Source organism: Anas acuta, chromosome 13 (assembly GCF_963932015.1).
Source record: "Anas acuta chromosome 13, bAnaAcu1.1, whole genome shotgun sequence".
NCBI classification, from domain to species: domain Eukaryota; kingdom Metazoa; phylum Chordata; class Aves; order Anseriformes; family Anatidae; genus Anas; species Anas acuta.
Genome location: NC_088991.1, coordinates 12,023,583 through 12,050,547, shown reverse-complemented (window position 1 = coordinate 12,050,547; position 26,965 = coordinate 12,023,583). Strand labels below are relative to the sequence as shown.

General features: G+C 61.1%; 1 protein-coding gene across 9 annotated transcripts in view; it reads left to right on the top strand.

Annotated features, from left to right (window-relative positions):
• The window catches only part of DLG3 (discs large MAGUK scaffold protein 3), a 71,566-nt gene that overhangs the window by 32,461 nt on the left and 12,140 nt on the right, over window positions 1–26,965 (top strand). For 3 of the 9 annotated variants that reach the window (XM_068696765.1, XM_068696763.1, XM_068696761.1), the window contains 10 exons: window positions 1,958–2,011; window positions 7,000–7,050; window positions 9,723–9,847; window positions 10,316–10,485; window positions 10,675–10,811; window positions 10,957–11,101; window positions 11,275–11,434; window positions 14,895–15,051; window positions 16,174–16,276; window positions 22,202–22,316. In XM_068696765.1, coding sequence (XP_068552866.1) covers window positions 1,958–2,011; window positions 7,000–7,050; window positions 9,723–9,847; window positions 10,316–10,485; window positions 10,675–10,811; window positions 10,957–11,101; window positions 11,275–11,434; window positions 14,895–15,051; window positions 16,174–16,276; window positions 22,202–22,316 — 1,217 coding nt within the window. Of the gene's footprint in view, window positions 1–1,957; window positions 2,012–6,999; window positions 7,051–9,722; window positions 9,848–10,315; window positions 10,486–10,674; window positions 10,812–10,956; window positions 11,102–11,274; window positions 11,435–14,894; window positions 15,052–16,173; window positions 16,277–16,472; window positions 16,600–21,554; window positions 21,702–22,201; window positions 22,317–26,965 lie in introns of those variants that run through there. The other 6 variants (XM_068696766.1, XM_068696764.1, XM_068696762.1 and 3 more) reach the window with 4 other exon arrangements.

The window sequence follows — 26,965 nt, the reverse complement described above, 5'->3', positions numbered from 1 at the left end:
TGGAATAGCTGGCCACAGGAGGCAAACGGGGATTTCCTGGTCTGAATTCCTTCTGACCATGTGCGACTTCGTTTTAAGCAGCCACTCTCATTCAGCATCTCCTGGGTCCCATCTGGAGCCTGAGTGGGAAATTGTGCTCCTAGCAGTATTCTGAGATGTAAAAATCACTAGTGTGGAATGGCTGCAAAGGATGCTCAGTGCGCAGCGGGCAGGCTAGACAAAATATGTCCTTAGGGCTGTGTGAGTGAGGCAATGCGATGTGTGATTTGTGGGCTATTAGTAATTCAACAAAGAGACTGCAGTGGGGCTCACTGGAGGACTTGGGCTGGACCTGCAAACGCCTCTATAACATTATCATACAGAGCACTTCTCCCTGGGAGGGATCCAAAGCATCATTTGTGGGGTTGAATTCATGTCGTAAATCAGGGGCACGTGATGGACTGCATTTACTTAGGCTGCCTCTTCTGCATCCTTCCTGGAAACTCATCTAATAAGAGCTGGCCTCTGGCACACCAAGGTTCAAACATCCACCGTTTGTTAATTGCTGGCAGTAGAAGTGCTGCTTTTTTGCCTTGAAATGTGGAATCCCTTCCTAGAATTGCACTGGGGACTAATAAAAGCCAGTGCCAGGTTTAATATATGCTATCTCACAAATTATCTGGATTAAATACAAGGACTGTGTACTGCCAGAGAGGGGATATTCCCAGCTTAACACTGCTTCTGGGCCATGGAGATCCCAAGACATTGGACCTGAAAATTGTGATTCTCTTACGCGTGTGGGAGGGGTTTGGCAGGAGAGCTTGGAAGTGGTCATATTTGCCTGAGCTAGAGAATTAATTGCCATAAAAACTATGGGTTTGTAACCAATAGTTACAGCTGCAGGAAAGATCAGAAAGCATCTGAATAAATCAAATTAACTACCTCCTGCTCCCATCCTTATGAGAGCAGAACCTTTCTGGGCAAGACCAAAACTATAATCCAGCTGACCCTTAACTCTCCCACCTACAAAACCACGAGCGAAAAGTCCAGAAATACCGCCAGCTAAATCAGGATAAGGTGGGGCGTGCAGTGCTGGGTTATGGAAGGAGGTGGGTCGACATCAGGGAGATATATACCAGGGGAGGGCAGCGAGGCTGTAGTCTGCTCCTGAGGAAGTCTCATAGATTTAGAGAGGCCACCGGGCTGTGCAACCCGCAGTATTGGTCAGTCCGTGCTTCCAGTTAACTGCTACCCTCGCCTCCACTATGTCTCAGTTGCTCCTTGCCCTGGCTGATATTTGTGATGCCCCAAGGCAGAGGACTCACGTCCCCTTGTAGCTCATGTCTCAGCATTTCCCCACCCAGCTGTGGCTCTTGCTCTCCACACCAACCTTGGGATGATGCCATGAAATTCCTCCTCTTTAGCCGCTTCTCCCTCACGCTCTTGTGGAGAAGCCTCCCCGAGCTGGGGATGCTCCTGGGGGAAGGAGCAGCACCGCAGGCACGGCACAGCACCTTCAGGAGCTTGTGGTGCTGGACAGCTCTCGGCACAGCCCGGCACAGCACGGAACAGCCCGGCATGGCTTGGCTGGGCATGGCTCAGCTCCACTCGACTCGATGGCAGGACCCCCTGGTGTAGCCTTCCCCTCAGCCTCAGGGCTGGAGCACACCCGTCTGCCTCTCCTGAGGGAGCCTCCCTACCTAAGCAGGTCTCCCCCATGCTCAGAGGGACAGCAGCAGCTGCTGCAAGGTGCCTGATTGTCTCCGGGCCAGAGGAGGGGACCCATGCCCCGAGCCGTGCTGTGTCCCCACATCCATCCCGGGGCTGCTGGGCACGTGGAGGAGGGCCAAGAGCAGAGCCCTTCCTCAGCTGCCTTCTCCTGGAGGGCCTGTGGTGGCACGGCCGGGTGAGGCTGTGCCCCACGAAGGGCTGGGTTCGGCGCTCAGCTCGGTGACATGCCGCTTTTGTCTCCCCACAGGCCAACCCTGCTCCCATTATCGTCAACACAGACTCGCTGGAACAAGGGCTCTCTGTAAGTCTCCTGGTTTCGTTTCCCTTCTTTTCCACAAGGCTCCTCCACCCGGGGAGGCCCCAGCCAGGTGGCAGAGAAGCCTGGGGCCCGCGCCACGACCCCACAGCACATCCCAGCCCTGAGCCCCGCTGGAGCTGGGCCACGCTGAGCAGAGCCACAGCTGCCAGCAGCTGAGCAGCGCTCGGTGATGGGGAGTGTTTGCAGCCATAGTGCGCTTGGCACTCTCGGCTTGCTATACTCCTCCTCGGCTCGTTGCAGAAAGGGTTTGGGAGCTGCTGCATCCCTCACCAGAGCGTCTGCAACTCATTCCTGCAAGGGGGGATGGAGGGAGCGGGGCGGTCAGCATGGATTTCTGCTCTACTGGCTCTGTGCTTCGGGGGTGCTCCCATTTTCTCCCCAAAAGGGAGCTCAGTTGATGGCTTGCCAGGGCTGTGTGCTTTGCACCTGTTTTTCTTATGATGCAGCAAGTTTCAGTTGCCTTCCACGTTAACGAAGCAGCACTGGGACTTGTACATGTATGAGACTTGGTTAGCCTTTGAACTCGGGGCGGAAGGCTGTGGGTTACTTCTGGTGGTCGAACCTTCCTCCTAACAAATTGGAGATGTCAGCCCACAGCCTCTCATAGGCTTGGTGCACGTCAGAGCCGTGCTGGGCCAGTTGGGCTACCAAAAGGAAGGGAGGCCCAGCCAGGCCCTCTGCAGCCCTGGACACACTGTTTAATAGCGCCTCAGGTGCTGAGCCAAATCCTCCTGGCTTTCGGGAAGAAGGTGATGGTGGTCCTGGGCCCAGCAGCCTTGTAGAGCTGTGGCAGAACACAGTTGTTAATCCCAAAGGATGTTCTGCAGAAACCAGCCTTCCCCGCTGGAAACTCAGTGCCAAAAAATGGCTTGCAAAGAACTTTGGAGCCAGGGCGAGCCCTGCTCCATCCTGTCACCCCCTTCCCAGGGAGCCAGGCTCCAGGGAAAACAAACCTGAGAGGCTCCCCTCAGCAGTCCTGCAGGTCAGCAAAGGAGCCACAGCAGGGGATTTCTGCAGAAGAACACAGTGAAGTGGCGAGTCTGGCACAGAGTTCTTTTACAAAAACAAAAGCCAAAGCCTGTTGGTACAGTATGTATTTGGAAGGGTTAATGTCACATCTTCCAGTCTTTAATTACTTAACTATTCAATGCTTTCCTTAATGATAAACAGATGGATGTGGTCTAGTTCCTTCCTGTTCTAGCTCCATTGATTACATTGGACTAGCTGCTGGGCTGAATTTGGCCCCGGCTGTTTATCAAGAAGTCTGCTCCACATTTCAGTCCCTCTGTCCACCCACCTCCATCCCCAAGAGCATGTGGCACCAGCAGCACCACAAGGTACGAGCTGTGGCCCCGCATCCCGCTTGCTGCCAGGGCCAGAGCTCAGCTATGCTGCCTGTGGCTCCGAACCCAGCACTCCCAGCGTGTAAAAACCCAACAAAATCCTCATCGAATTCCTTCTCTATTAAAAGCAGCCCCTGAAGGATAGATAGTCTGCAGCTTGTAGTCAGGCTGGGCTCACACAAGCACCCACCTGCAGCTCCAGGTTGCCGCTCACCATTTCACCCATTGGTGTGTTCTGCACACCCTGTCCCTAGAGGGTAGATGGAGCATGGGGAGCACAGCTCCCACGGCAGGCAGCGCTGTCTGTGTTTCTGAGCTGCCTCTCTGGAGCTGAAACAAGTTATTTCTGCCCAGGGTGTGCAGAGACTGCTGCCAGGGAGCAGGGAGGTCACTCCAAAGCCCTGCCGTGTGGCTTGGCAAAGGCTCGGCCGTGTGCCCCGACCTGCAGCCTCACCTCCTGGCCCCACCACGTGGTAACAGCAAGGTGAGGGCCACATCCTGCTCAGAAAGCAGGAGGATTACTCTTCCTGTAGTTTATTCTTCTTGCAGCCTGTTGGGCAATTTGGGTTAGTTTGAGGAACCCCATCTTATCCTTCTAAATTTGGCCTCCTTTTTTTTTTTCTTTTTTCTTTTTGAAAAAAACCCCGACTCTCTAGCAAATTGCAAACTGTGTTCCACGTGCGACGGTGCGGTGTTGGCCGGCTGAGCCTGCAGACAGCTTGCAGTAGCTCTGGAAGGTGTGCGCTCTTCTGTTTATCAAATGAGTGTTAACTCTGCAGCCTTCTGTTGATGATTTAAATGTCATCATCGCTAACTATTTCCCTGCTGCTCAAAACACGAAAGAGAAGCGAAGGCCAGAGAGGGGGCCTCTTCCTGAGGCCTCAGGTGGGCTTGCTGCGTGGGATGGGCTTGGAAAAAATACCCTGACTCTTCTCCATTACAAACCAGCTGCTGCTCAGGATTGGGCTGTGCTGTGAACAGCTAATGAGCCCCACACCCCCGTGGGCTTTGCAGGTGGAACCCAGGGAAATGAAAGCAGAGTGGGGTAGGCTTACCCTGCCCAGGAAGGGATGGCCCTGGGACACATCCCAGGACACCCCCATGAAAGCCTGGAGCCAGACATCTCCCAAACAAGTTCCAGATGGGAGCCAAAATATGTCAGGTCTGCACCCCCCATTAACAGGGAGGCAGCACCTAAATTGTGAGGGAGCTCAGCAGAGAGTTAGGTGGGGAATCAGGGCATCCCTGGGAGTTTCTCATCATGTTGCAGGGGACACGGTCCCAAAGCAAGCTGGGCAGGAGCACAGGGTGCCCCCTGCGAGCACAGGGACAGCAGCCTGTGGCACACTCAGGCCGCGGTGGCTCCGGTGGGTGCCACGGGCGGGTTTTGCCGTCAGTGAGTGACTGGTATTCAATTTTCCGATGCTGGAACGTTTGCTTTGTTGGCTTGTTCCCTTGGTTACGTGGTATATATTAAGGTCTCCATTTGGCTTCCTTATGCAATTAACTGGCGTTCTGTTGCACGGGTTTTGGAGACGTAATCAGAGCTAGAACTTCACGTCCAGGCTCGGCTCACCTGGCACACGCTGTGCTGGGCAGGTGCTGACCCTGCTCATTTTCAGGGAAATGTGCAAAACGTGACACAAAATGCAATACGAAATGCCCCTAGGCATTGACAACCCCAAGGTTTTGAGGGGGAGCGCTGTGGGACCGTGTCCTGGGTGCCGCGGGTCCCTGCCCGGGTGCTTCCCGGCGCGGGCGCTGCTGGCTCTCCCTGCGGCTCACAGATTGTCAAAGTTTTCTGCACATCCCCATCCTGGAGGTATGTATGTGCTGTTCCTCTGCGGCCGTGGGTGTGCATATGGCTGTCTGTGTGGCAATAGCGTTTAATGCCAAAGCGGAGAGGACAACGTGTGTAGTAGCGGCGGGTGCCAGGAATCTGAGTTGCTGGAAAGCTGGGGGGGAGGCAGAGCCACGCACCGCACGCCGGGCCACCAACTGCGGCGGCGAGAGGAGCCCGGGGGCTTGGGCGAGGGAGGCGGTGAGGGGGACTCAGGATTAGTCAGTGTGGTGGGACGGGGAGGAAAAGCGGTGGCGGGGGGGTCCCGCAGCCAGGCAGCGATGCCCCTGCCCATAGAGGACTCGTCTTCCCCTGCTCTGTACCGTGCCGGTGCTGGCCGAGGGGGTGCAGCATCTGTGCCCCCAGGATTTGTGGGCAGAGCAGGAGCTGGAGGGGAGAAGGTCTGCCAGCACATCTAGTGAGTCCTTCCCAACCCCTGAAGCCTTTCCGAGGGGTGGCCTTGCTTGACTCCAGCCCAACAATGCTTCCGCAGCTGTCGATACCCTAACAGCACATCCTGGAGCTTTCCTTTTCCCCAGAGCTTTCCTTATGTCCCACCTGAATCTCCCTTGTTTCAGGCGTCTGGCTCCTTCTCTTGATCTCAGTTAGCACAACAAAGGTCCTGCAAGGCTCTGGAGCTGGCCTGGCCCCCTGGTCCGGGCTTTCTCCAGCCTCATTCTGGAAGCACGACGGGACCCACAACGGGCTGGGGGCTTCCACTCTGTGCAGTGAAGAGCACTTAGCCTGGGCAAAACCACTCTGTCTTACAGCCCTGTAGCCAGGTCCCCCATCTCCCAGGGGGACCTAAAGTGGGAGGTTTGAGCCTCCCAAAGTCCTGTGGCCACGTAACAACCTTGGAGGCTTCAGCATGCAATCGGTTTTCAAATCTTCCTTGTTCTGAGGCCTTCGCAGCTGCCTGAGGCCTGACTCTAATGACCTGGAGCATGCAGGTGAAAGAGGTGTCTGAGTGCGTTTTGAAACTGCCACCTTATTTTTCTGTACCTTTGTAGTGATGGGGAAAATGGAGGTTTTTGACCTGCACACTTAAGGTTTGCTATTTCAGAGCCTACAACCACAACCCTTTGGCTTTTGGTTTTCTTTCTGATAAGCATTTCCCTGTCCCTTCGTGTGAGAGGTGTTCGGGCCCTCACCATTACATTTCATCATCTTTGACACGATGGCTGTGGGAGTTTCGTGAGTGCAGGGAGCAGCATGGCACGCAGCATCGAGGCTGTACCATTCTGGTATTTAAGGGGCACCCTATATGAAAGGTGTATATCCCACTTTGTTTCCTTTGAGACCAGCTAATTCAACAGAATAGATTAATCCAAATTACTTGCTCTTCCATGTTAACAAAACCAGGCTGCAAAATAGATTTTGAAGATATAAGCTACTGAAGATGTACATTGTGTTATTACAGACCTTTCTTTTTTTTTTTCCAGTCGACCAAGCCCCTTTCCTTGCTTCCTGCAGCAGTGAATTCCCGAGGTTAATTACATGCTGGGTAACAAAGGCGTCATTGCTTTGTGTGGATTTGGTTGAGCTCCTTTTCATTCCTCACAAAATGAGCTGCCAGAATAAAAGGTTTGAGCTAAAGTACATTAAAGTCAGTGGGCTTTGGATCATGCCCAGAAAGAAAAGCAGCGAGCGGTTTAATTCCAGGGCAGGCTTGCACAACTGCATTTGAGGTTGTCAGCTGTGACGGCACGGGTTTTGGGGTGGATTCTCCATATTCCAGTGCCACGGGATGCATGCGGAGCCCTAACGCGCTCTTTCCCTCTCCCTAGGTGAACGGCAGCGATGGGATGTTTAAATACGAGGAGATCGTCTTGGAAAGGGTAAGTGCTGGCCGGGCGGCACGGTGCCGACCATACGGGTGCCCTCCCCACAGGCAGCCCCCACTCACCCCAAAACACTCCCCAGAGCTGATGGGCACGGTGGGGGGCTCTGCTCCCCTCCCTGGAGGGGTTTGGGGGTGTCTGGCTTTCCTTCCCCCGCATCAGGGGGCTGGGCTCGCCGCTCCCCCCCGCGCACCCCTCCAGAAGGGAGGGAGGAGGGTTTCTCCCTTACCTCCCTCTTTCGCACCCTCGCCCCCGCAGCCCCGCCAGCGCAGAGCTGGGGCTGGGGGGGGGGCTCTTTGTCACCGTCTTTGCTGGAAAATGGAGGCAGAAGGAGCTGCACTCGCGCACGCGGGGGGGGTTCTGTCTCTCGCCTCTCGCCTGGCTGCCGCCCCCCTGCCCCAGTGGCTGGCTCTGCCTCGCCGCGGGGCACTGAGCCTGGTGATGCTGAGCAGTGAGGACAGGTTTTCTCGTAGCCCAGACTGCGGTGGGGGGGGGGCTCCAGCCTGCGCCTTCCCCCATCTCGTGGTGAGACCCTGGCCACGCAGAGCTGACGCCGGGTGCTGCGCCACAGCCGATAAAATCGGCTCCCACAGGGGACGGGGTTGGTGCTGGGAGCAGCGGGTGGTGCAGAGGCTGCATCCCTGTGCGCAGGAGGGATGGGGAGGGAGCAGGAAAAGCTGCCCCAAGCTTTGCTCCGGGGCGTGGGCACAGCGGGGTCAGGCAGCACCACGGGATGAGCTCTCTGCTACGTGCCGGGGGGCAGCCCTGTCCCACCCCGTGCAGGGCCTCCATCGCCTGGCACAGCAGCACGAGCGAGGCGACGGCCTCCTCCTCGCTGCTTGGCCAGCAGCGCAGGGGAAGACGCATCACTCGTTCTCCTGTGCCTTTAGTCATCCCCCTCCTCCCCCCGGCTCTGCATCACGGAGGTGGGTGGACGGAAGGTTATCTGGGGCTGCAGCCTCACCCACCGCTTCCCCAGCGTGCCTGACGAAACGAGCCCAGGGGATGCTTCCTTTTTGGGCTGAGTGCTGCCTGCTCCGAGCCCTCTGTAGAGGCAAAAGCCTCGTGTTCGGGGATGCTGCAGAGCATCCTCAGCCCACAGCCGGCTGGGGCTGGTAGGGTCAGGCTGCTGTGCAGCTCTCACTGCTCTGCTGCCCGGCTCCAGGCAGCCAGAAACCACAAGGGAAATGCAGTGCCAGGACCAGCACAGACCTGACCCATGTCCGTCCCCTTTCCCTGGCCCCGTGGGACCACTGCGGCCCCATCTCCTTGCAGGAGTTGCTCCTTGCCACCTGCAGGTGAGAGACTGTCCCCTTGCTGGGATGTTCAGCTCCCAGAGACAACCCCAGCACATCCCAGGATCGCTTCTCTGTGATTGATCCCTGTCTTTGTTGTAAAGGGCAAAGGCAGCAGCATTTTGGGGCAATAACCAAGGGAGCTGTGCCCGCAGAGGAGCATGGCAGTGGGTTGATGGGCACTGCACGTGTCTGTGGCAGGTGCTGCCCCCCACGTCTCCAGCAGCCCCAATGCCAGCAAAGAAATCTCTTGAACTTGATTTCTTCTGGTTTATCAGAATAAAACCAACCCCCTCCTGGATCATTCCCAGATTTCTTAGCCAACATCACAGAGCACCCTTCCAGAGCCGGACAGAGGCAATGTCAGGAGTCCACTTTAGGCAGCCACACCTCCTGGTGTCCTTGTGTGGGTGCAGCCCTCCTGACCATGGGTCCGTCAGGGGGCTTCCAGAGCTCCCCATCACCTGTGGGTGAGCAGCAGCACCCCGGGGGCCCTGGGCAGCAGGGGCAGTGCTTGGCCTGAGCGCAGTTGTGTGTGAGAGGCGGGCACAGTAGGATGTGACTAAGTGTCAGCTCTTCCGCATGAGAAAACAAGGCAACAAGCCATCTGATTTTCAAGGCAGAGCAGGAAAAAAAAAATCAGTAATTGTCCACTTGCATCAGGCACGGCAGGGGAAGCAGTGCCCCTAAGTGTGTGACCGAGCGGGGTCCCCGAGTGGGGCAGGCAGCGCGGGGCTGGGCAGAAGTGCCTGCTGATGGTGGGATGCTGCTGGGACACAGTGAGTGTGCCAGGACAGAGGCACGGCGTGGCTCCCTCCTTCCTCTTCAGGCTTCATCTCCATCCCTACAGCCCCCTCCACTGCCCTGGTGCAGAGTTTGGCACCAGCACTGCGGGGCTGAGGAGGGAGCCTCTCGTTTCATGGTGTCGAGACCCAGCGCAGCACTGCAGGAGCCACCAGCCAGCGGCACCTTGAGCCTCAGGGGGCGCAGGGGACAGATGCTGGTGGTGGGTCCAAGCCCCGTTTCTCCGCACGGGCTGTGCCGTCGGTGTCTCCTCCTGGGGAGCCGCCAGCGAGGGGAGGTTTTCTCCGCCAAGGACCACCCCCTCGTCCCCCCGCGCGCTGCCTGCCTCAGTCTCTCGGCAGAGACGTGGTGGTGAGGGAGGTCCTGGCGGCTCCCACGCTCCCGCTCCATCTGTTGGGTGCTCAGCGCCCAGCACCCAGGGCTGACGAGCGCCGGCCTCCCCTCAGCCACGCACCCGCTGCCCTCCCGGAGCAGGGGGGATGCTATAAGGGGGGGCTCGCTGCTGTCAGACCGGCGCTGCCAGCGAGGAAGTGGCCGCATGGGACAGTCGCCGCCTGTGGTTTCCCGCAGGGTAACTCCGGCCTCGGCTTCAGCATAGCAGGAGGGATCGACAACCCCCACATTCCAGATGACCCAGGCATCTTCATCACCAAAATCATCCCCGGGGGAGCGGCAGCCATGGACGGACGTTTGGGGTGAGTGTATGGGGCTGGGGGGGTCACCCCGGATCCTGACTCCGTCTGCCCCACTGGTCAGCTCCCACCCCTGCTCCCTCCCAGCCCCTTACCCACGGCCAGGTCACCTCTGCAGGGATCCCCCTGCCACCAGCATCCTGCCTGCCCTCCCTGGCTCTGGCTCCCCTCCTTCCCTGTGCGTCCTGGGGCAGGATCCATCCTTCCCCCATCTCCCTTCTCCAGTAGGGTAACAGCACAGGGACCAGCCTCACTGCCTCCCCCTTTGCCTCCGCCCCCTGGGGAGGGACCCCGCTGTCACCCCACATTTTTACTCCTGCAAACCTCCTCGTCCCAAAGAGTGGGATCTGGCCAGCTCGAACAGTTCCCCCTTCACATGAGGGTCCCCACAGCCAGAGGAGGGTGGCAGAGATGAGTGTGGTAGCACGGACTGGCGGTTCTTGGGAGCTCAGGGCCACGTTGTACCCGCAGGGTGAATGACTGTGTGCTGCGAGTCAACGACGTGGACGTCTCCGAGGTGGTGCACAGCAAAGCCGTGGAGGCTCTGAAGGAAGCGGGCCCCGTGGTGCGGCTCGTGGTGCGGCGCCGGCAGCCCCCGCCGGAGACCATCATGGAGGTCAACCTGATGAAGGGACCCAAAGGTGAGTCCCACGGGCTGCTGTGGGGTGTCCCCTGGGTGTCCGCCCCAGCGTTGCAGGGTGGGATGCTACGTGGCACAGGGTGTGGGGCAGCCCCACAGCGAAGCCCAGAGCGGCTGGGAAGTGAGAATGGGGCCCGTTGGGTTGGGAGCAGGGTCCCTCACCCCCTCCTCCCCTCCTGCTCATCCCCAGGACTGGGCTTCAGCATCGCAGGGGGCATCGGGAACCAGCACATCCCCGGGGACAACAGCATCTACATCACCAAGATCATCGAGGGAGGCGCTGCCCAGAAGGACGGGCGCCTGCAGATCGGGGACCGGCTGCTGGCGGTAAGCCCCGCGCCTGCGGTGGGCAGCCAGGCACCCGCAGTGCCACGGTGCCCATCCCTGGTCCCTTTTCCTGGGATCCCTGCTGGGACGGTGCTGCGGGAGGGGACAGCCACCATCTCACCGTCCCCTTTGCCCCCCCCGGCAGGTGAATAACACCAACCTGCAGGACGTGCGGCACGAGGAGGCGGTGGCCGCCCTGAAGAACACCTCGGACATGGTGTACCTGAAGGTGGCCAAACCCGGCAGCCTGCACCTCAACGACATGTACGCGCCCCCCGACTACGCCAGCAGTACGTACGCTGCCCGTGGGGCAGCCCCGGGGCACTGCGGGGACAGGGGGGGGGGATGGCACAGCAGGGATGGGGGACAGCATGTGCTGGAGCTGGCGGGAGGTGCCGGGCTGGTCTCTGCCATCCGCCTTGAAGCCGATTTCTGCTCCTGATGCTCATCTCCTCTCCTGCAGCCTTCTCAGCCTTGGCTGACAACCACATAAGCCATAACTCCAGTCTGGGCTACCTGGGCAGCGTGGAGAACAAACCTGCCTACACCGTCCCCCCACAAGTGACCCCCTCCAGGTACTCGCCCATCCCTCGGCACATGATTGGGGACGACGACTTCACCAGGTGAGAGCCAGGCACGGGCATCCCCAGAGCCTGCCCCTTCTCTTCCTTCCCTTTCTCTCCCTCACCTCATCCCCGTACCCTGCTGTAGAGGGTGCAGAGCCTCAGCCGTGGCTGACAGCCCCTGTTTGTGGGTGCTGTGCAGGGGGTGAGGGGCTGGGGGGCACAGCTCTCGGTCCTAGTACAGCTCCTCTCCCCGTGCTCCCCAAGCCTGGGACCCCAGTCCTCCGCCCAGGTGCTGCAAGCCCTGGGATGAGCAGTGATCCAGGGCTGGACGTTGGGCTCCAGCTGCGTGTTTAGGGCTGATGCTTGGGTCAGGACCAGGGTTGGCTCCGTGGTTATGAGCGAGGCTGCAGCCTCATCCGGGCTGGGACGGTCCCGTTCTGTGATGCTGAAGGATCCCAGAGCAGAAGACCCTGACGTGCCATCGGGCATCAGGCAGGTCGTCTCGGAGAGCCCCTGCCATCAGCCCCTGCCATCACGTCCACCCCATCCCTTCCTCGCCTCTCCATGGGCCCTGCTGTGCACCACGACCTCCGCAGCGCTCGCCCCATCCGGGTCCACATCTCCTGCGTGCTCTCGGCACCGACACCACCGGTCCCACAGCCTGTCCCTGCGCTGCTTCCCCTCCGGATGCAGCCATTCACGAGCTGCCCGGGTGCCAGGGGAGGAGGCTGCTGTGCTGCAGGAGCTCCGCTTTCTCCGTTTGTATTGCACCACAGAAGGTGACTGATTCCCAGCGCCACCGCACCATCTGGCCCTCCTCCAAGGACCCCTGATCCCCCCGGATCCCACACGCGCTGATGGCCTTGCTGGCAGGTCGGAGAGGGATGAGAGCATCCTGCGACCCAGGCACCACCCAGCAGCGGTGGCTGCGGTGCAGCAGGAGCCGGCGGCCGCTAGAGGATGGTGCTGCCTTGCGAGGGCCCCACCACAGCATGTTGAGCCCAGCGCCCCAGCTGCTGCCTCCTCCCCTCCTGCAGGCACGCGTGCTGCTGCAAGCAGGGACATAGGATCATGGAGTCATTGAATATCCTGAATTGGAAGGGACCCACGAGGATCATTGAGTCCAACTCCTGGCTCCACAGAGGACCACCCAAAAATCAGACCGTGTATCTGAGAGCATTATCCAAATGCTTCTTGTACTCCATGCTGTGACCACTGTCCTGGGGAGCCTGTCCCAGTGCCCGACCACCCTCTGGGTGCAGAACCTTTCCCTAACCCCCAGCCTGACCCTCCCCTGTCCCAGCTCCATGCCGTTCCCTCAGGTCCTGTCGCTGTCCCCCGAAAGCAGAGCTCAGCGCCTGCCCCTCCGCTCCCCTCCTGAGGCTGCCTTGAGGCCTCCCCTCAGCCTGCTCTGCTCGGGGCTGAACGAACCCAGGGACCTCAGCCGCTCCTCACACGATGTCCCCAGTGACCCTCGTGTCCTGCAGTACCTGGGAGCAGAGCAGCTGCTTCCCCATGAGCTGCACCATGGATATGCAGAGCTGGCACAGCCCCACTGTGTGCCCAGGTCAAGGTGTCAGTGCCACAGTGTCCAGCGTGGGATCCGTCTGCAGGAACATCGTCCCGCTCAGCATGCCTGGAGTGCGCACCGTGACTGAGACCTGGGATAAGCGACTTACCTGCCTGGGGCTTTATTTCCTCTCCTTGGTTCTTGTGGTGCCTCTCTACCATCTGTCTTCATCCATGCTGGGGATGCTTCCTCAAGGGCAGCAGCAAAAAGCAAGGGGCAGAGCGAGTTCATCGGCTGGTTGGAAGCACGGGCTTGCAGACCCAGAAACCTGACCTATTTCTGCCTCAGGAAAATCTCTAGCCCCAGGCAAGGATTTGCTGCAGAGGGACAACCAGCTGCAGCCCTCCCTGCCCCTGGCAGCCCCCTACACCTGCCTGGCCCCACAGCCTCCCCACCAGCACTCCGGGGGCAGAGGAGCAGGCTCCAGGGGGGCAGGAAGGGGTTAAGCCCACTGGGTCTAGCAGGCGCCAAAGCCTGCATCCCTGTCGTGCTTCTAAAAAAACCCAGGGTGTGGGGATGGGACCGGGAAGCCAAGTGCCCCGCTGCCGTGCCAGGCGGGAGGCAGCGAGAACCAGCGCAGGGTGCAGAGCTCGGGGTGTTCCTGCCCCCCGGCCCCACCACGCCGCGATGTTCACCGTCAACGTCTCCTCCTCCATGTCCTACCGGGGACAGCCGCCCCCGTCCCCTGCCAGGCAGCAGCGGGGCCACGGGACCAAGTGCGAGCAGAGGTACCGGGAGGGAACGCGGCACGGGGAGAGGAGCTGCTCACAGCCGGGAGGGTCAGGCAGGGCTGGGTGTCCTTCCCGTCTGTCTGTCTGTCTGTCTGTCTGTCTCCTGCTGCCCTTGCTCCTTATAAGGTGGCAGCCCGAGCTGTCTGAGTGACATTCAGCCCATCGGGACTCCCCAAACGGGAGGGAAGGTTCCTGGGGTGCTGGCTTGGGTCCCTGGAGGCAAATCCTGCCGCCTGCAGTGCTGAGAGCACCAAAACCTTCCCCCGTCAGCCCAGGTGACGGCACTGATGCTCCGGGCTGGCCGGGGGGGATGATGAAGACATTTTCTTGCGAGAATCACCTGGGAGAACGCTGCCGGGCTGCAGGCCTTCGTGCTGGCTGCTGAGCCAAGCGTTATTCCCCTGGGTGTCCACATCTTCCTACCTGCCGCAGCAGCCCGGGGAGCAGCCCCCTGCCCCAGCCTTCCCTCAGCACGGGGCTGCCAGCATTGTAGGATCCACTGCGAGTGCCACGGTGCTGCCTGAGGCACTGGCACCACTTCTACCACGTCCCAGAGGACGTGGGTGGGCGAGGATGCTGAGCTCCCTGGCCTTGCGGCACCTACCCCATATCCAGCCCATCCATGCTGGTCACCGAGCCGACGCGCCGATGGTCCCGATGCCACGTCGGCTGGCAATTGCTGTTGGTCCGTGCATTTTTGCCACGGTGCGCTCGCTGGCGTCACTTGTTCCTTGTGCTTTGAACGCAGCCCTTGAGCTGGGAGCTGCCGCCGTTCCTATCGCACTTATTTTTTTCCTAGCTGAAAAATCGGCGCTGGATTTTTGCGATGCCAGGCAGTCTTTCTGCCTGTGCCTGCCTATTGTTTGAACTGCAGAAGAATTAAGTCATCGTTGAAAAATTCAGGGCTGCTGGTGTGCCGCCGCTGAGCCATGCGGGGCTGCGCCGTGTGTGTCTGTGCGGCTGCGGGCATGAGGGCCGTGCAGGGTGCGGGGGGCTGCGATTCCCCTGTCCTGGCACCGTCCCCAGTGCCTGGGCTCCTGGTGCCTCCTTGCTGTGCATGATGCCCCTGGCTGATGCTCTGTCCCTGTGTGTGCTCTGCCTCATGTCACTGAGCCCCAGTTGTGTGGTGCACCTCTCCTGCCCCGGCTCCTGGCCCCATCACCCACGGTGTTTCTCCTCACCCTGACATCCCCATGTCCCTTGTCTGTCCCTCCAGAGAGCCCCGGAAAATCATCCTGCACAAAGGCTCCACCGGCCTGGGCTTCAACATCGTCGGGGGGGAAGATGGAGAGGGCATCTTCGTGTCCTTCATCCTGGCCGGAGGCCCTGCCGACCTCAGCGGGGAGCTGCGGAGGGGAGACCGCATCCTCTCGGTGAGTTGGCCTGGCGGGGAGGGACGGGCACCGGGCACCCACCTGGGGGCAGACCCGTGTCTGGGGGTACCGGGGCTGCGGGGACGTGGTACAGCACCATCCATCCCTTAGTGCTGGTGTGGCCGTGGCCCCTGGGTGCAGGGCCCTGTGGTTCCCTGCCCGGTGTGGTCCTGGCATGGAGCAGAGGCTGGTGGGGTGGGCAGCCCCGGTTCTGTGCTGGCTGGGGTGTCGGTACTGGGGGTGCTAGTACTGGGGGTGTCACTACCGGGGGTATTGGTACTGGGGGTGTGGGTACTGGGGCTATTGGTTCAGGGGCTGTTGGTACTGGGGTATTGGTACTGGGGGTGTTAGTACTGGGGGTATTGGTACTGGGGGTGATGGTACTGGGGGTATTGGTACTGGGGGTGTGGGTACTGGGGGTATTGGTACTGGGGGTGTTGGTACTGGGGGTGATGGTACTGGGGGTGTCGATACTGGGGGTGTCAGTACTGGGGGTGTCAGTACTGGGGTTATTGGTACTGGGGGCGTCGATACTGGAAGTATTGGTACTGGGGGTGTCGATACTGGGGGTGTCAGTACTGGGGGTGTCAGTACTGGGGTTATTGGTACTGGGGGCGTCGATACTGGGAGTATTGGTACTGGGGGTGTCAGTACTGGGGGTGTGGGTGCTGGGGTTATTGGTACTGGGTGTGTGGGTACTGGGGGTGTGGGTACTGGGGGTATTGGTACTGGGGTTATTGGTACTACAGGTGTTGGTACTGGGGGTGTCGATACTGGGAGTATTGGTACTGGGAGTGTCAGTACTGGGGGTGTGGGTACTGGGGGTGTTGATACTGGGGTTATTGGTACTGGGGGTGTGGGTACAGGGTGTGTGGGTACTGGGGGTATTGGTACTGAGGGTGTCGATACTGGGGTTATTGGTACTGGAGGTGTGGGTACTGAGGGTGCTGGTACTGGGTGTGTGGGTACTGGGGATGTCAGTACTGGGGTTATTGGTACAGGGGGTGTCAGTACTGGGGGTGTGGGTACAGGGTGTGTGGGTACCGGGCGGGGTGGTGGTCCCGCAGGCACATGGCGGTGCAGCGGCTGTCCCGGTGTGACGGAGCCGTGCTGTCCCGGCAGGTGAACGGCGTCAACCTGCGCAACGCCACCCACGAGCAGGCAGCGGCGGCGCTGAAGCGGGCGGGGCAGTCGGTGACCATCATCGCGCAGTACCGGCCCGAAGGTACCGGCACCGGCACCGGGACGGGGCGGCGCGCCATATGCAAATGAGGGGGGCGTGGTCTGTGTAAATGAACGGGGCGTGGTCGTGAGTGGCGCGCCGGGCCCGGGGAGGGAGTGGGCGTGGATTGGCTGGGAGCGGAGCCGGGGGGCGGGGCGAGGCGGGAAGCGCGGGCTCCGATTGGGCGGCGCGGCGGGAGGGGGCGTGTCCCCGCCGTCCCGCCGGCGGTGCCTGCGCGGCTTTGTGTGTGCGGCCCGGGCGGCTCCGGGGCTGCTGCCGGGGCGCCGCCAACGCCGCCTCCCTCCCGCCCTCCGCGCCGGCCGCAGGTGAGCACGGGCCCGGTCCCCGGCCCCCCCCCCGCCCCCGCCCCCGTATCCCGGGCACAGCCGGGCCCGGGGGGCTCCTTCCCGGGGCGGGGACCCCCTGGGGGCCGCCCCCCGCCGGTCCCCGCCGCCCGCGGCAGACAAAGAGCGGCCCCCAGCGCTGCCGCCGCCGCCGGGCCGGGCTCCGGCCGCCCCCCGCTGCCCCCGCCCGGCCCCGCTTCCGCATCCCGCCGGGCAGGAAGGGAGCGGGGCCGGGAGCACCGCCGGGGGAGCGCTTGGGCTGCTCGGGGTTTTTTTTTTTCCCCTCCTCCTCGCTTCCAGGAAGCGCTCCCGGCTCTCGTGTCCCCGGTGCCGCTTGTGCCGTGAGCTCCGGCACGGGGGGGACACGGGGGGGTGCTGGGTGTCCCGGGCACAGGTCGCTGGGAGCCCCCCGGGTGTTGCTCGAGCCTCAGCTGGGGGCCCCCCGGGGCTGTGTTGGGCACCCCAAGCCCTGCGGGGAAGGGGCTGGTGGGGCCGGCATCCCCCTGAGGGGTGGGGTGCGTGGTGCCAAGTGGTTGCATTGCCCATGCAGGGCACGGGGCTGTGCTGGTGGAAGGGTGAGGGCTGGGTTGTGGGTGCCCCAAGGGGAGCAGTGGCTCCAGTGAGCGTGCTGGCTGTGCTGGCTTCCCAAAATCATGACCTGCTTGTGCAGAAGGGAATCACACCTATAGCAATGCAAAGCAAAGCGTGAGCCTGGCTGCAGCAAACCCAGCCTGAAAACAGGGCATGAGGTGTTGCCAGCCAAAGGCAGGTCCTGAGGGCCCGTCAGGAGGGGCTGTGAGGAGCGGATCCGTGCGTGGAGAGCTGCCCTTTGTCTGTGTGCTGTGTGTGAGCAGGAGCAGGGCTGGCACAGGGTGCTGGATGAACGCACACGTGCTCAAGTTGTGCTCTGCTCTAGGGGCTAACCTCCGTGCGGCTTCGAGGCAGCAGCGAGGCCGCTCGCATAAGCCTCGTGGATTAGCTGCCCGCCCGGTGGGGTCCCGGGAGCGGTTGGGAGTGGAGGAGAGCAAAGACAGAGCCAGGGAAGGACGGCAGGAGTCACGGTCCTGCCTCTCTCCTGAGCGCCTGTGCCTGGCGCAGCCCCAAGCTGTCTTGCAAGGAGGCTGCTCCGTGTGCTGCTGCCTCTGAGCTGTTTGGAAGAGCTCTTTCCTCGCAGCGTTTCTCCCCGTGAACTTTGTCCGCTGTTATCACAAGCGCTCAGGTTTGGCAATTACACCTCCTGAAGCCCCGTGGAGCGCGGCTTTGATTTTCCTTCGCTTTAAAACGCAAAAACTGGAGCGGTGGCGTTCCTCCGAGCTGGCTGCTAAAAGGGAGCTGCTGAGACCTCGCAGCGACTTCCAGGAGTTGCCAAGCTTTTGGCACCTCTGTGCTCGGTGCCACTCATCTGAGCGAGCAGCACGGCGTGCCCTGGGCCCGTGCTCTCTGTGCCTGGGCGGTGTTTGTACTTTGACCCCCCCAGCTCCAAGGTGCGTGGACTCAGGGCAGTAAAACGCTTGGCTGAAGAGGAGCGATGGAGCAGATTGCAGATCTCGTGTGTGACAGGCGCCAGGCTGGAGCCTGAGGCTGAAAGGTCCCCGGGATCTGCTGATGGCCGGATCCAGCCTGAGCCAGGCAGGCGTTTGTGTGCCTAAAGCAGTGCACGTGCACCGGGCTTTGTGCATGCTCAGGGATCACTCTCTGATGCGGCTCCCCGCACTCTCACTGCACTTTCTCCCTTTGTGCTCTGGACACAAGGAAAAAGCACAATTGCCGGTGCTGCAGCAGCGAGCAGGTTGGGAGGGAGCGGCTCCATCGCGCTCTGGCTCCGCTGCCGTGTGCCGGCTCCATTTGCTGGGCTTGTTTGCCATAGAAACAGCAGCTCTGCAGGGAAATGAGCCGGGGGATCACAGCGAGCATTAGCCCGTGTGGAGCTGAAGCCAGCGCTATTGAAAACAGGATGCGTTTTCCACTGCGAGGGTGGAGAGGCAGGGAGAGCGGCAGACAATGGCCCTGTGGATGTCTAATCCCAATGCTTTGAAACCTGGGCAGCTGAAATCCCTTCGGGCTTTCTCGCGGAAGAATGCAGAGGCCAAAGGTTCCTCTGGGAGGGCATTGGGGCCACGGGGGGGCTGCTCTGTGCCCTGCGGGCTCAGCCCCTCTCCAGGAGCACCTGCATGGGACCAGCTCTGAGGAAGGGCCACAAGGGCTCAGGGCGTTGCTTCACCACCTCGCTAGGTGGAAATAACAAAGCGCTGCTCCTCCTGGCGTCAGGCTCCCACAGCGGGACCTCTTGCAGCAGCAGCAAGGCGGTGGCACTTGAAACGAGAGGCGCGAGTTCACCTGTTGCATATTTTCGATCTTGATAAGTGTGTCCCGAACACGTCCAGCGCCCGGCTGCTGTGGGAGTGCCGGGGAGGTGGGGATTAGTAAGAGCTCCTGGCGCTCACCTCCCTGCTGTGCAGCGGGCAGCTTTCCCGGGCGAGTTTGTGCCGCGCGGCAGCTCTCCTTCCAGGATGCAGAGGCAAGGTGGATATGAGCCAGTGCACAGAGACAGAAGTGCTGCTCGCTGGAGGTTACCTGCCAATAATTGTCGAGGAGGCTGTTCCAGCACGCAGATAAGGGGGGCCCGGTTGCAGCCGAGCACATCCTATGCTCGCTCCTGGGGTAACCCTGCCTCCCCTGTGCTCACAGGGAGGCTCCGGCGTTGCTTTTGCAGCTGGCTGTTCCTCCTCCGCCCAGCGCTGCCGAGCTGCTGCTTGGCTGGCACCTCTCGCCTCGCCCTGCTTCCCTTCCGTCCCGCAGCGGTGGCACCCTGCCACCCCGCTGCTGGCAGAGCCGAACCCTGCAAGGAGACATCTGGGCTCGCTCCGTGCAGCGCTCAGCCTCCCGCACCGCCTGGGAGTGCCCGTGCAGCAAGGTGAGGGTGCCCGGAGTGGCTCTGCCCCGGGCACGGGGTGCCCACAGCTGCCCCCGCTCCCCTCCGGCTCCGCTGTTGAGCCAGCAGCTGGGGTGGCACTTAGGGAAAGGACGAGGTGGCCCAGCAGCGAGCAGGGCAGCGCGTGGGGAGGTGCTGGCTGAGGGGGGGGACGTGGCCGCAGTGCAGGCAGAGCGGTGGCTTGCCCGTGCTGGGAGCTGGCACGGAGCCCGAGCTCCTCTGGGGTTAAACCTGTGCAAAGCAGCCGCTGCCAAGCGCAGCACGCACAGTGAGCAGCTCCGTGCTTGCTGTCGCAGTTTCCTCGCTGCTCTGGAGCCCCGTAACAAATGAGGCGTGGGGCCCGGCGGCGTGCCAAGAAGCCCAGCTCTGCTCCACGCTCCTGCAGAGCTCCAGGACATCGGTTCCTCGGCGCAGGTCGTGCCCCTGAGCCGTGCTGGGGGTGCTGCGATCCTCCCTGGCGCAGGGCGAGAGGTTGCCAGCAGGGCTTAGCTCAGGCTTCAGCTCCCTTCTGTCTGTTGGGTGCTGCATCAGTACAGCTCTGGGCGCAGTTAGGGGTGTGTGAAGTGCTGCTTTGGTGTGATAATTTTATTTTCTACTGGAATAAGCGTTGCCCTCGTTGTGCGTCTGCCTGTGCTGGCTGTAAGGCTGCCCCTGCCTCCTGATGTCTGGGGGCTGCTGCACGGGGACTCCCTTTGTCCCGGTAAGCTGCAGCCAGCCTGTGCTGGTTGGGATCTGCAGCACCAACCCCACCAACCCTTGCTTCTCAGAGGGAAAACCTTTAACACGCAGCTGGGGAGGCGGCAGCCCCATCTCTAACATCCCATAGGACAAACCCCAGTGGCTCAGCAGCGCCCTGAGCACAGCCACGACCCTTACAGAGCGAGAAGCTGCTGGGATCACACACCCCGAGTAGGAACTTGCAGCCAGGGAGCGTTGTCCATGAAATTTTAACATGCCTCCGAGCACATCTCTGCCTTTCTGCTCCTGCCCTGGGCTCCCTGCCTCCTTCTCTGCGCAGTGCAGGTGTTACGGGGTGAAACGGTGGCACAGGTAGGAGCAACACTCCCAAAGCTCCCACGGGGCACAGCAAATCCATCAGCCAGATGGGCCAGGAGGGGATGGGGGCCACAGCCTTCGCGTAGCCCCCCCCTGAGCCACACAGAGGGGGCTGCAGGAAAGGGGAGCACAAGGAGAGCTGCTGCTCGAGATGCCACAAAGAGGAGGAAACCCAGCTTGCTTTCCCCTTCTTGCTGCACGCCCGCCAAGGGTAGTGCAGCGGCAGGCTGCTTGCAGATGGCTTGTCAAGCTGTCCCAAACGGCAGGTTCACATGTGCTGCATATGCTGGGGTTTGGGGTTTTCAGAAAACCAGCAGAGCAGGCTTCAGAGGCTGGGGCTGCAGCATGGCTCCTGTACGTGGCTGTGGAATTTTTATGTGCGGGTTGGGGTTTTTGGTGCGTATCTTTTTTTTTTTTTTTTTTTTTTCCTCCTGTAGTTGTCGAGTAGAATTCGACAGCTCTGTGCAGAAAGGAGGTCTCGAGCAGGGTCTGGCTGCACACTTCAGGGCTAGATAGCCAGGAAATGCCAAGCCACAGTTGCGTAACCCCAACCCCACCGACAACAGCCGAGCAGGCTCCCTCCGTGCACAGCGAGGGGCTGACTTTCAAACAGCCCGCGGTGCATTTCTCGGCAGTGATCCCCCTGCACGTGTGGGATGCAGCTCTGCGGGCTGGGCAGCACCCTGCACGATCTGCATGGTGTTGGGGGCAGCACCCCCAGTGCACACACATGGCTCGTGCCACCCTGGGGGCTTTTGTAACCCACGTGTCTGTGCCCGGTGCTCCCCGGCAGGCTGTTTGATCTGTCACACCGACAAACACCCTTTGCTGGGTGCTATCGGGAAGGAGGGAGCAGGGCCACCTCTGTTGCTCACCGCCTGTCCTTTGGCTGCACGGGAGCAAACAATCCCTGCTCTGCCCTGGGTGCGCGGGGCCGGAGCCTCCGCCCTCCGCTTTGGGGCCGACCTTTACACCCAGCTGAAGGTCGGGGAGGGAGGGAGGAGCTGCAGGTGGTGGCAGCTCCCGTCCTGCCGCTGCCGGAGGTGCCGCAGGCTCCTGGAGGGTCTCGTGCTGCCTGGGATGTAAGTGCCAACAGGTGAATCCCCCCCTCTCGCTTCCTAGGGCTGTGGGGTGTGCTTTGTCCCCCACCCCAAGCCAGGGACGGGCTGGGGGCTGCCACCGAGTTGGGGGCTGTGGTGCTGTGTGTGGAGCCCTCGCCCTGTGCTGGCAGCGGTGGCCGGGTGGCAGCCGTCCCCCTGTGCCTGCTGCGTGCGTGGGGCTCTGCTGCCAGGCACTGGTGGGCTGGGACCCATGGCGTGGGGCAGCTGCCCTCCGGCTGTGCCACGTCGCCTTGGCCAGCAGGTGACGGTCCCCTGCGAGGTTTTGTTCTGTCCCTGTGTTCTGGCTCGCTCCGTAGGGCACAGCTCGTGCAGGGAGGCAATTGCTGCCCCCTGCCACACGCCCCGTGGCCAGGCTGCAGTTGCCTCTCAGTGCTTACCGGGTTAACCTGGCGTGCTGCGTGCGCCCTGCTCGCTGGGGTGGTGGCGGAGTTTTGAAGGCAGCCCCTGCCTGTGCTGACCCTCTGTCTCCCCGCAGAGTACAGCCGCTTCGAGTCCAAGATCCACGACTTGCGAGAGCAGATGATGAACAGCAGCATGAGCTCTGGCTCTGGCTCGCTCCGGACAAGCGAGAAGAGATCCCTCTATGTCCGGTAAGGCTCCCCCATCTCCCTGCCTGTCGTTGCTGCCAGCGCTGGATGCAGCTGGATGTTGTCCCACCGCGTCCCCTGGGTGTATATGTGGGGTGGGATGGTTCAACCCGGGCTGGCTTTGCACCCCCATGCTGCTGGAGCCGAGCAGAGCTGTTACAGGGGCCCTCCCTCGTCCCTGCACGCATGTGAGATCTCACGCAGGGCAGAACACCCGGTGCCAGCTCCCAGCTCTGTGGCTGCTTTCCGCTTCTGATCTCGTGCCAAGCTTTGGGTCGAGGAGGTGGACCTTCCACCCGAGGGAGGAACTGCTGGCTGTGTCTCAGCGTGGGACCCACTCTTGCTTTGCCACAGCTCTGCTGGCAGGGAGGCCCATTGCTGAGCGCACACACACACACACGAGGGTAATGCTGTGCCTGCTGGGGGAAGCGCAGCAAACCCAGCGCTGCTGACACGAGCGCACCTTCCAGGAGGTGTCTGCGGTTCCCCTGGGTGTGCCCGGCAATTGGGAATGAGGAAGGAAAAAGGCAGTGCGGCCTTACAGATGAGCAATGCATCCCTGGGCTGGTGCTCCCACGCCAGCTGGGATCACATCCTTGTGCCTGTGCGGCCCCTCTGCGCAGGACACGCTCCCCTGCCACTGCGGGGTGAGGGAAGGGAGTGCTACAAACTAGGCACAAAGCCTGCAGTGTGGAGCAGGGGCTCTTGCAGGGGTTCTTCAGGGCTGAGTGCTCTGCATTTTAATGCCTTCTGCATTGGGAGCTGCGCCGTGCTGTTCCCAGGGTGAGCGCTCAGGGGCTGGAGGAGCAGAGCAGGCCCAAGGGAGGGCGCAGGCAGTGGTGTGAGCAATTGGCTAAGGCCCTGATGGCAGCGGTGCCTGGCCCCTCCGGGTATTGCCACCCACCCACGAGCTGTGGGGCAGCCCAGCCCGGTGGGGGGCTCCCCCAGCTTGGGGTTTCTTGGGGTCTCCAGCAGCCGGAGCAGCCCCGCTTGTGCCCCAGCAGCGCGCTCTCCTCTAACTGCTCCCCTCTAACTGGCTTCTCTGTCTCCTCCCCTGCTGGTCCTGCGGCAGAATCTGGCTGGAGGGGAGCTGAGCTCTTAGGAGGATTATTGCTTTGATCCCGAGATGTGCTTTTGGGTTGGAGCCAGGTGCGGAGCAGGCAGGGGTTAAGCGGCCGCACGGTGCTGGCTCTGTACCTGCTGCACGTCCTGGCCATCGCGGCCCCGTGCTCGCTGCTGGCTCCTGCCTTCTGCCACCTCCCAGCCTGCTGCAGCGCCTTCTGCAATGAGAGTCAGCGTGGTGACAGCTAACAAGTGATTTTAACTTGCTCATTAAAATAATCCCATAAATCCTCACCTTGCACAGCCTGTTGCGGATGGGGGTTGGCAACAGCAAGGGACGCTGCTTTTTCCCTGTGGTGAGGAGGGTGAGAGCTGGGGCTGCTTCAGCCTCAGCCTGCATCTCCTGTGGCATGGCTGTGCTGTGCAGAGGGGCTTGGGGTGGTAGGGGACGGCATGCCCAGCGTGAGCCCAGCCTGGCACAGGGGAGAACTGCAGCAGCAGGCTCCCGCAGCTCACAATTGCACGAGGCTCTGCAGAGCCTTGCTTGATTCGAGATCCGCTGTCGCAGTGACATCCTCATAAATGGAGCAGGGGTTGAGGCTGGGTCCAGCATGAAATGAGCGTGCAAATCTCTTGTTCCTTGCCTGGAGAGCTGCTGCACGTGCCAGGGCAGGCCTGCAGAAAAATGCTGCTCTGCTGTCAGGCCCCCTTCACTCTCCTTTTTAGCATCCCACATCTTTTGAGAGCTGCCTGCTGCTTGCTGGGGCCCTTTACACAAGGAGGGAGAATGGCTGTGTTCCTCTGCGTGGTTCTGGGGGCATCTACAGCCTTGTGCCAGACAGGAGCTGGGCAGCACCTCGCTGGCTCCCCCAGCTCACCAGAGGCCAGCCCGGGGCTCTGCCCTGCTCCGGCGGCTGCCGCACGCTCCCCGTGAGCGTGTGAGAGCTGCCAGGGCTGCCCCAGCCCTTCTGGGCGGGGTGGTTTCGAGCGCAGGTTCCCTGAAACCGGCTGAGCTGCTGTGTTGTGGACAGGACATCAATTACGGGACCTGCTACCAAACTGCTTGAGTCAGCCCCGCGAGGCTGCGGTGCGCCCCGTCAGCGGGGCCCAGAGCCGGGCACGCCACCTCCTCGTGCAGCTCCTTCCTGCGGCTGCCGGGGCTGCTCCTCACCCCGTGGTGCTCAGGTTGTGTTTTGGGGACAGGATCATGTCCCTGCAGGGCAAAATCCTCGGAGCCTGGAGCTGTGGTGGGCTGTGGCCCTCCTGTGTGTGCTGCCGTGCGCGCTGAGGGTGGGCCCCACGGAGCGGAGACACCTTGGGGAAACACCCCTGGGGCCCTGTGGAAGAGGTGCCTCTGCTGTGCCCATGCGTGGAGCAGGAGCTGGCAGCGTGACCTGTTTCTGTGACCCATCAGCTCAGGGGCCCTCCTGCTGCCCACGACACCTGGGTGCACTGTGCTTTGTACCTGCCCGGGGCTCTTCCTGCTGCGTTTGGCTGCAGCCTGACCTTGGCACAGAGGCTGCCGGTGCTGAATTCCCCGTGCAGGCACTGGGAGGAGCAGGGCAGGGCTGCCCTGAGCACGGGGCAGGGCTGCAGCACCCAGCCGGTGCCGTCTCCTCTTCCCCCAGCCCTTTCTCCCCTCCCCAGGCCATGGCACGACACTGTGCGCTCAGGGAGCTGGTGGCAGCGAAGGTGCACGGGGTGTGCTGTCAGTGCCCCGTGCTGCAAAATGAGCTCAGGGCTGGTGCTGAGCTCCCCGCAGCCTGTGTGCAGGCTCAGGAACCTGCCTGGCCTGTTCCCTGTGCTCTCTTTCCTCCTAATTGCGCTCTCTCCTTGCTCCTAATGGCGCTGGTCCGGCAGGGGCGTGCCAGGCACGCAGGCAGCCTTATCTCTTGGCAGGGAGCAGGTGCCTGTGAGGGCTGCTTGCCTCCAGCTGAAGGGCCCTGCAGTGTTTTCGCTGCCGGCTCTGGTGCCACGTGCTGCGCCTGGGGGCCGCTCTCGTTCCTGTTCTCCTGCGGGACCGAGCACGAGAGCCTCTCGGCTACAGCGGGTGAGCCACGGCCCTGGGCAAGCTGGAAAAAGGAGGGTGACCTGGTGGCTGAGTGAACCTGTGCACACAGGACTTCATCCAGCCTTCAGGTTGCTTCATAAGAGACAGCCACGCAGTTCCTGTCCTGGCTGGAGGCTGGGGCTATTGCTGGAGCTGTCTCGGGCTCATCCAGCCAAAATCCTTTTTTGCAGCCTTGCGAATGACATCTGGCATTTGAACTCACAAGCTCTCATGCAGGAGGGGGCTGTTGCCCACTTGTGGTGCCTGGGAGGTGGGAGGAGTGTTCGGGACACCAGTTCGGGGGATGTTCAGAAGGGGCAGTCCCTTTGGTAAGGCTCCCTCTGGGCTGGAGGATGATCTGGCACTTCCTAGCTTGCCCACTGACACCGTCACCAAAAATAAGGTCCTGCGGGTCGAGCTCGGTGCCTTAGTGAGAGGCAAACCAGGCTGGAGCTGTCCCTGCAGCCACTCCGCGTGGTGATTTAGCCGGTCAGGACAGGTGGGAGAAGCCAGGAGCAGGGGCAGCTTTCCTGATGGTGCAAGAATTGATGCTTCCTCTGCTTCCCCGGAGAGAGGAGCCCCGGCTCACCCAGAGCTGCCAACCACCGCCAGGAGGGAGACCTGCCCTGACTCCTGTCAGCCGTGCCAGGCAAGGAGAGGTGTCTTGTTAAATGTAGCGGGGAAGTGATTTTTGAGAGCGTTATCCAGGCAGCTAACCCTGCGGGAGGCTGATGCGCAGCATGCCTGTTGCTTTTACTATTTATGGAGCCACGGTTAAAAGGATTCAGCTCGAAGATCAATGTCACTTGCGCTGTGTCGCTTCAGACCCCCCTTCGGGTTCCTTGTGGAGGAAGGGGGTGATGAGCAGGGCAGAGGGGCTTTGTTCTTGTGGCTTTCCCCTTTCTTTTCTGCCTGGATGAGGCCGGCTGCTGGTGCAGTAGGCACCCGTGCTAGCCCTGCCCCAACCCCTGCCACAGGGGAAAAACGGGGGCAAAAACGGGGCTCCCAGCTGCCCTGCCAGCAGCAGGGCCCTGCGTGACTGCTCCTGTGTTTCCATTTCTTGCAGGATGGACAAGTCTGAGGAAAATAGATCTGATTAGAGATCTGACATTAGTAGAAAGAGTTAGGAAGCCACTGAAAGCAGCTTGTGGCAAAGAGCTGCAGCATGGGTGTGATAACTCGCACAGGAAGAGCATTAGTGCTCCTCTTCCTTGGTATAAAAAATAATCATCTCCTCTGTAGCTGGATAGTTGAAGAATATTGAAGCTTCTCTCTTGTAAATTAAAAATTTGTCCTTAAAGGAGGAAGTATTTAAAAGTCTGAAAAGGAACAGCTGGAGGAGCAGATAAACACTGAGAGGCATTCATAATTCTCAGCCTCTGGAATAAAGTGCCGTGTACGTAAATAAAAGCGAATGCTCCGCGTGCCCTGCAGTCGTCTTCTGTGTGACTGCTCACCAGCAGCAGGGCATGGCCATATCCTATAGCATCCTATCCGCCTCCCCAGCCTTCTTGGTCGTGGCAGAGGAGCGGGGCAGACG